We start from the raw sequence: 9889 nt of genomic DNA, 5'->3' as shown, positions 1-9889 counted from the left end.
AGTGCAACACTACGGCGCTCGTGATGATTGTGGCGCCCGTGAAATCATATTCTTCTTGCAGGTAACGGACCAGCATAGGGGCTAAAATTGGTCCTGTAGAGACACCTGCCATCATTATGGCATTTGCCACACCGCGTCGCTTGGCAAAATAATGTGGAATAATCAGGAAGCACAAGTTTGATAAGAGACCACAGCTTATTCCTGTAATTAAAGTAAAAAATTAAGTTACCGGTTTTCTTTGGTGACCTATAAAGGGTCATCATTTATCATCAGCCAGATATATGTTAAAAATGAATTTTTAAAAATTTACAGCACTCGGTCCTTTAAAAAACAACAAAATGACCAGATGAACTGACAACCTCCGCCACAGCACCGGAGAGTAAGAGAATGAGGATGGAACCCTGACCGAAGTCAGTGCCGAATTGCATCCCATCCCCCCAGCCATGAGAGGGCAAGCCCCCCACACCGCCCCACTCCCCACGGAAGGGAGCAAGTCATGGCCACTTTTCTCCAGCTAAATTCTTTCAGCAGCGGACCCAAGATCGGTCCAGAGAAATTCCACAAAAATTGGAAGCTATTGAAGATCAGCCCTACGGTGGTTGATGATGTTCCAAGATCTAGCAAGAATCTGGAGAATATTATGCTAAAACAAGGGCCCAGCACGTAAGCCCACAGCACGTTGAATCCAGCATCTGCTAGAGGGAGGGAAGCGAGGAAAAAAACGTGCACCCCACCAGAATTACTATCAAATTGCGTCGATTGCAGTGTTGAAGCCCTCGAGCCATGCAGTCTCTTTCCTTAACATCAAATGGCACACGGATGTCAAGTTCATGATATCGGTGGACGGATGATATTGCGAATAGGAGTGTTAGGTATAATGAAAAATAAATGAACTGATTATCTATTATTTCATGATCATTACTACATCATACTTCGGTCCACTGCATTATTTACCGCGCACCTAAAGTATGATAAACCAAACGCCTGAAAATATGATATAAAAAAACTCCATGTCATCAGAAATAGTTGGAATGATAACAAAAAAATCTAAGAAAAAAAATACAACCTTTCTTAGTGGTCTCGTAACTCAAGGATATATATACAACGAACCAAAACACCGCCGCGCAGATGCAACTGACACTGCGGCGGATCCTGTCGTAAACAGCTGGCATGACAACAGGTGTGGGGGGGGGGTCGAACCAGTGGGGGGGGGGTGGGGGGGGGGACAAGGGGAGGGGAAGGCAACATTGAAAAAAACAATAGGAAAATCTTTAACACGTTACGCACACATACACCATGCTGTTGTATGACACCATACCATACCCGCTCATATAAGCCCGTGTCTATCATATCTATCCTGACTCAACGCTATCCAAAGATTAACTAGCAACACAACCACCCCAACACACCTCATTTACATATTATACCATGTTTATATGTATATATATTATGATGTATACTGCTATTTATGTATATATACCTATGTATATATATGTATGTATATATATATATATCTATATAAATATATTATATATATATACTTATATATATTTATATATATCATATATATATCATTATATATATATATGATATATATGATATATATATTATATATATATATATTTATACACGTATACAGACACACAGCCACACACACACACATATGGTCGAGAAGTGAGAGAGAGAGAGGATGACCTCCAGAGAGAAGAGAGTCAGATGGAAGCAGCAGTAGAGAGGAGAGAAGATGCGAGCAGAGATAAGGATGAGATGCGCAGCAGAGCACTAGCACGAGCACGCGAAGCGAGGAGCAGAAGAAAGACAAGCAGAAGGCGACGGCGTGAGAGGAAAAAAGGAAGAGTGACACGTGGAGAATGATAGAGAAAGGGAAAGGAAAGGGATTTGGGACCGAGGAACATTAGAGAGAGAAGCAGCGGATGAGAGAGAGAGGGTGAGGAGGAGAAGAAGAGGCGTAGACGGAAGAGTCTAAGAGAGGAGAGAGATGAGAGATCAGAGATAGAGCGAGCCAGCAGATGTCAGAGACGTAGCAGTGCGAGAATGCAGGAGAGAGAGAACGAGAGAGAAGTGAGAGAGAAAGAACACCTTCACCTTTCATTAAAACATGCCAAAAGACAAAAATAATCAGGAAGGAAGTACAACCCTTTCTGAGCGTGGAGCACCACTCTGTGAATTAGAAGTCACCTACTTGCCTTGTTGACAGATTTTTACCGCTCACTACTATGTTATGAGAGCTCGCGCCCTGAATCGCCCGCACACCAATTCCAGCCCCTAACACGCCATCGCACAGATAGATTTATGCGCCACATGATTCCCCTCTCCCGCTTCGCACATCAGCATCCTTTGCGTGGGTCGCGTTACATGCGAGCGCCGTCCCCTGAAGACGCGCTGCTGTGAGTCTCGTTAATCTCGCGGGCGCAATGATGCAGCCTCCCCATGAATACGACGTCCGCGCTTCCTGTCGGCCCGTCCCTGTGCGCCCTTCGCCCTCCCATGCGCTATTGCCCCGGCTGAGAGGTGCCGGTTTAGAAATGTGAGGAGTGGTTGAGAGGGCTTTGTAGCAGGCTAATGCGGCCAGGGAGAAGGGTGGAGAACTTGGCCCGGGGAAGTCAAACCTTCCCTTGGGGTGCGATCAAGCGCGCCAGGAGCGGCCGATCCTGTGATCGTGGACTGTATGCTTGGCAGGTTGAAATCCCTCACCCTCCCATCATCCTTTCTTGTTTCTGAATTGGTTATTATATTCATTACGACACTCATGATTTGACACTTGTATTATATCAGTCATAACAACGTTACGCTCCCGCAACCCACACTTTGTTACGCATACTACGGCGTCAAAAAGATAAAAAGAGAAAGAAAAAAATATATATATGGGACAAGAGGTAAACTCTTCCTAGAGGGATACCACCGGCCGAATTATATACGCCGCTATGCGCTAAGTCACAAGTCTTTCATAATATGCTTTCGTTAGGTAGTAATACTCCAATTCTGTTATTCTTACCTTTCCACAACCTTCTATACATATCCGCGGGACATAATCGTGTTAAACAAGAGAGAAAAATCTGAATTCCTACCTAAACAAAACGGATATACACTTCTACGACAAAACCGGACACACGCTGATCTCCCCTCATCTTCCCACAACGCCCTTCCACGAAGGCGACTGGCTATGAACTGGCAAGGAAGGTCGTGCCGGACCGCCTTCCGCTCACATGCACACACCTGGTGGGAAGACGAAGAAGAATGTAGTTATAACTAGGATAAGGATGATAATGAAAGTTACAATGGTATATATACATATATAGGAAATGTATATATATATATATATATATATATATATATATATATATATATATATATATATATATAAACATTCTCTCTTTCTCTCTCTCTCTCTCTTCCTCTATCTCTCTCTTCTCCCTCTCGCTTCTCGCTCTCTCTTCTCTCTCTTTCTCTCTCTATATATATAATATATATATATATTATACATACTATATAAACAAACATATATATACAAACATTATATGAATATCTATTCTATATATAAATATATATATATATATATTAGTTATGATAAGATATATGATATATACATATATATATAATATATTATACACACACATATATATATATTATATATATATATTATATATAGTATATAATATATATACATACATACATACATACATAACTTATATATATATATATACATAGATATTATATATAATATGATATTATATTTTATATATATATATATATATATTTATACATACTACATTTATATATATATATATATATATTATATATATATATATATATTACATATATATATACATACATAATACATAACATATAATATATACACCTAACACAACACATATATATATATATATATTATATATATATATATATATATATATATATATATATAAATATGTCTCTATACATACATTATATATGCATACATATTATTTACATACAACATACATCATACACAAATACATATATACATATATATAATATATATTATATATTATATATATATATATAATATATATATATATTAAATACCCACACACACACACACACTACCACACACAGACACAACACACACACACACACCACACATAGATATATATATTATATATATATATATATATTTATATATATAAATATATATATATATATCTTATTATATTATATATATATATGTATATAATATATATATTATATGCATATATATATATATATATATAAACACACAGACTTTCCTTCTCTTTCCTCGTACTATATACATGTTTTATGGGTATGTTTGTTGATCTAGGAGTATTAGCGAAAATAAATCTAGCCTGGGAATTTCGACGATAAAGGAAGAAAATTTGTATACACGAGTAATCAGCAAATTGACACTTAGACATCCTGTCCATTGAGAAACCGGATGAGTAACCTGTACGATTTCGTATATAATTCACGCTTGCACGCACATATTCACGGTGTACGCACACCCAAGAAAAAAAGAAAGAAAAAAAAATATATACATGAATATATATATGTGTATATATATCTATATAATATATATATATATATATATAAAAAAATAGAAATATTTACATACATATTATATTAATATATTATAAATATAAAATCCCATATATTTTTAAATATAAAATTAAATATAAATATATTATATAAAATATATTTTATAATATACCACAAAAACACACACAACACACATAAAATATGTAAAAAAATAAAATCAAATATAAAATATTTATAATTTAAAAATATTATAAAAAAATAATAAAAATAAATATATATATTTTTAATGAAAAAAATTTATATACATTTATTATATATATATAAAATATATATTTATTATAAAAATATATATATATATATATATATTATTTAAAAGTTTAAAAATTTATATATAATATATATATATATGTTATTACATATTATGGGTTTTATTTTATAATATGTATATATATTATAAAATAATATATTATATAAATATAAAATATATTATATAATATTAAAAAGTGTGTGTTTGTGGTGTGTGTGTGTGTATATAATTTTGTGTGTTTAAGTGTGTGTGGGAAGTGTTGATGCTGTGTGTGTTTTAAATAAAAAAAAATACATATATATATATATATATAATATTAAAGATAACACATAAAATTTACATACATATATTAAAATATATATTTTAAAATATAATATATATATATATATATAACACACACACACATAATTAAATATATAAATATTTTATAATATATCCAAGATTAAATATAAAAAATGGGATTTGAATAAAAATATATAAATAAAAATTTATATTGTATATATAATGTTTCAGTTAAAAATAAATATTTAATAATATATATAAAAAAAAATATATAAAAAAATATTGAAATCCGTTATAATAATAAATAATATATATATTATATATTAATAATGATTTAATTATTATAAAAAAAATTATATATAATTATAATTATATATTTTTCACCGATATCCTAATAAAAATAAAAATATATAAATAAAAAAATAAAAAAGAAATATTAAATAGTTATTTTAAATATATTATATTAATGTCTAAATATAATTTTATATATATAAAATAAATAAAAAATTTTATATAAGATAATAAATTCATAATTAAAGAGAGAGAAAGAAAAAAAAAAGGGGAAGAAGAAGAAAAGAAAAAGAGAGAAAGGAGGAGAGAGAAGAGAGGGGAGAGAAGAGAGAGAGAAGAGAGAGAAGAAAGAGAGAGGGTAGAAGAGAGAGAAAAGAAGAAAGAAAGAAAGGGGGAAAGATAGAGAAAGAGAAGAGAGAGAGAGAGAGAGGAGAGATAGAGAGAGAGAGAGAAAGAGAGAAAAAGAAAGTGAGAGAGAGAGATGATAGATAGATAAAAAGATAATAAGGGGGGGGGGATGAAACAACCCTAAAAAAGAAGTGTTTATTGAATTTATTGGGGTGCCTGACTCCCTCCTCTCCCACCGCACGCCGCCGCAGAAGACCCCAGAGCACGAAGCCACGGGCCATCCCTCCAGAACCCACAGCCGCCGATACTCTCGCCAGGTCTCATCAAGCCTGAAAGGAGGCCATGAGGTAAGCGGAATTTCTGATTTCAGAAACTCTGAGGTGCTTACTTCCAGAAAGCAACTATATACATCAAACCCTAAAATCCCCCACACACACACACACAACACACCACACTGTAGACGACCCCAAGGGAGAACACCTTTTTAATTTGGCAACCTGCATCGGGGTATAAACCACACTCACCTATCCCCGGCCCAATAGGCCGAACCCAATGCCAAAAAGGGAAAACGTGCACCAATGGTGGGAGTCAGTTTGTCCAGACCCATGTAGTGCACCATGATGAGGTTGTAGATCCCCATGTAGCTGCCGACCCCGAAACCCCAGACCCCCATCACCACAGTCAACCATGTGATGTCATGAATCATACTAAATGCTGCAAGGCAAAGAGGGACCTTTACATTTCTGGCGAGAAATTAGAGGGTTTCCTATTCGACCTTTTTTCTCAATACCAAATCAAAAGGTACATTCACAGAAACACAATATATAGCCACCTACAGTCTTCAGCAAGGTCGCCGCTACCTTTAACAGGCTCTCATACTGAACTTTGGCCAATCGGATAAGACGGAGACAATTAAACGGGCGACTAAATTGCACACAGCAGATGTGGTAACACACCAAGCTGCAGCTTGAAGAGAGTAACCCGCTGCTTGCACAGCAAAGGGCATTAATGCAAGAAGTGGGGCCAACTGAGAGTAAAGGCCCGCTCACAGCGAGATGCAGCTCTCGGCGGACTTCAGGTTAGAGATTTGGGAAGTACCGCGGGAAAACTCTCAGAACAAACTCCAGACGCGGTCTTTGGGTTCCTCGGGCGAAGCTTTTTCGGGGGTTGGTCCACGGTCGGAGAGGGCACGCCGCACAACAGTGCAACACTACCGCGCCGTGATGATTGGCGCCCGTGAAATCATAATCTTCTTGCAGTAGGACCAGCATAGGGGGTAAATTGGTCCTGTAAGACACCTGCCATCTTTGGCTTGGGAACCGCGTCGCTTGGCAAAATAATGTGGAATAATCAGGAAGCACAAGTTTGATAAGAGACCACAGCTTATTCCTGTAATTAAAGTAAAAAATTAAGTTACCGGTTTTCTTTGGTGACCTAAAAAGGGTCATCATTTATCTTTCCGATTATTTAAAAAAGAATTTTAAAAAAATACACCACTCGGTCCTTTAAAAAACAACAAAATTACCAGATGAACTGACCTCCCAGCACGGAGTAAGAGAAGAGGAGGAACCCTGACGAAGTGGCGAATGCTGACAGCATGAGGGAAGCAAAGACTCCGAGGGAGCAAGTCATGGCCACTTTTCTCCAGCTAAATTCTTTCAGCAGCGGACCCAAGATCGGTCCAGAGAAATTCCACAAGAATTGGAAGCTATTGAAGATCAGCCCTACGGTGGTTGATGATGTTCCAAGATCTAGCAAGAATCTGGAGAATATTATGCTAAAACAAGGGCCCAGCACGTTGATCAGCATCTGGAGGGGAGGGAAGCGAGAAACGTGACCAGAAGAGTGAGGTTGAGAGCAGGCAGTCTCTTTCCTTAACATCAAATAGCACACAGATGTCAAGTTCATGATATCGGTGGACGGATGATATTGCGAATACGAGTGAATTGAATTGATTATCTATTATTTCATGATCATTACTACATCATACTTCGGTCCACTGCATTATTTCCCACTAAAGTATATACCAACGCCTGAAAATATATATAAAAAACTATGTATAGATAGGAATGATAAAAAAGTCAAGAAAAAAATACACCTTTAGTGTCTGTACTCAAGGATATATATACACGAACACGCGCGCGATGCAACTGCGGATCCTGTCGTTACTTGGCATGACAAAGCAACATTGAAAAAAACAATAGGAAAATCTTTAACACGTTACGCACACATACACATGCTGTATGCACATACCTATCATATAGCTGTCTATCTATCTATACACACATATACATATATACATGTTTATATGTATATATATATATTTTATATATAAAAGTAATATATATGATAATATAAAGATGTAAATAATAATAAAAATATAAAAATATATATATTATATATTATTTATATATATAAAAAAAAATATATATATAAAAAATTTATTATATATATATATATTATATATAAATATAAATATAAACACGTATACAGACCACACACACACAAACACAATGGAAGATAGAGAGAGAGAGAGAGAGAGAGAGAGAGAGAGAGAGAGAGAAGGACGGGGAGAGAAAAAAGGAAGAGTGAACGGGAGAATGATAGAGAAAGGGAAAGGGATAGGGACGAGGATAGAGAGAGAGAGAGAGAGAGAGAGAGAGAGAGAGAGAGAGAGAGAGAGAGAGAGAGAGAGAGAGAGAGAGAGAGAGAGAAAGAACACCTTACCTTTCATAAAACATGCCAAGAAAACAATCAGGAAGGAAGTACAACCCTTTGAGCGTGACACTCTGTGATTAGAGTCCCTATTCTGTGCCAGATTTTACGCTCACCATGATAAGAGCCGCGCCGATCGCCACCATCCAGCCCCAACCGCCATCGACAGCGCCAGATTCCTTCCCTTCGACATCAGCATCCCCTTGGCGTGGGTCGCTCGCCGTCCCCGAAGACGCGCTGCTGCTGTTCGTCGGGGCGCAATGAAGCTCCCCTGAATTGACGTCGTCTTCCTGTCGGCCCCCTGCCTCGCCCTCTGCGCTGCCCAGAGGTGGTGAGGCTATGGGCAGGGACACTTGGCCCGGGGAGTCACCTCTGGCGTGGTCAAGGCCAGGCGGCGATCCTGTGTCGTGACTGTATGCGAGGTTGATCTCACCTCCCTCATCTTTTGTTGATTGGTTTATATTCATTACGACACTCATGATTTGACACTCGTATTATATCAGTCATAACAACGTTACGCAACACACTTTGTTACGCATATACGGAAAAAGAAAAAAAAAATATATATATGGGCAGAGTAAACTTCCTAGAGGGATACGGCGAATTATACAGCGCTAGCGTAAGTCACAACTTTCCTAATATGCTTTTAGGTAGTAATTCAATTTCTGTTTTACTTTCACCTTTACGACATAATCGTTTAAAAGAGAGAAAAAATAATTCTACAAAACGGAAATTCCACAAAACGGACACGCTGCTCCACACGCCCTTCCACGAAGGCGACTGGCTATGAACTGGCAAGGAAGGTCGTGCCGGACCGCCTTCCGCTCACATGCACACACCTGGTGGGAAGACGAAGAAGAATGTAGTTATAACTAGGATAAGGATGATAATGAAAGTTACAATGGTATATATACATATATAAAGGAAAAATTTTATATATAATATATAATATATATATATATATATAATAATATATATTAAATATCTCTCTCTCTCTCCTCTCTCTCTCTCCTCTCTCTCCTCTCCTCTCTCTCTCAATCTCCCCTCTTTTCAATCCTTTTCTCTATCTCTCCTCTCTCTTATATATAAAAATAATATATAAATAAAAACATACCTAATAAACTAAAATATATATAAAAAATATATATGAATTATATATATATATATAATATATTTTTTATATATATATATATTTTATATAAGAATAAACATATATATATACATATATATTTCACACACATATAAATAATATATATTATATATAAATATATATAAATATATATTATACATACTAACAAACATACAACATATATATTATAACATTATAAAATATTATTTAAATAATAAATATATATATATATAAATAAACATACATAAATAAATAAAAAATTA

The 9889-nt window shown here is 35.7% G+C and overlaps 1 protein-coding gene across 1 annotated transcript in view; it reads right to left on the bottom strand.

Annotated features, from left to right (window-relative positions):
* Positions 1–9278, bottom strand: part of LOC122244942 (monocarboxylate transporter 13) — a 10338-nt gene extending 1060 nt beyond the window's left edge. The window contains exons 1-3 of the mRNA XM_043002903.2: positions 8614–9278; positions 7321–7591; positions 1–201 (exon numbers count right to left, since the gene is read on the bottom strand). The exon at positions 1–201 is cut by the window's left edge and continues 390 nt beyond it. Coding sequence (XP_042858837.2) covers positions 1–201; positions 7321–7591; positions 8614–8976 — 835 coding nt within the window. The 5' untranslated portion in view covers positions 8977–9278. The remainder of the gene's footprint in view (positions 202–7320; positions 7592–8613) is intronic.
* Positions 9279–9889: the final 611 nt, after the last annotated feature.

This window comes from Penaeus japonicus, unplaced genomic scaffold (assembly GCF_977035675.1).
Source record: "Penaeus japonicus unplaced genomic scaffold, GWHDUDI00000001_assembly GWHDUDI00000001, whole genome shotgun sequence".
NCBI classification, from domain to species: domain Eukaryota; kingdom Metazoa; phylum Arthropoda; class Malacostraca; order Decapoda; family Penaeidae; genus Penaeus; species Penaeus japonicus.
The sequence above is the reverse complement of the archived record's forward strand: the minus strand, read 5'-3'. Positions and strand labels throughout refer to the sequence as shown.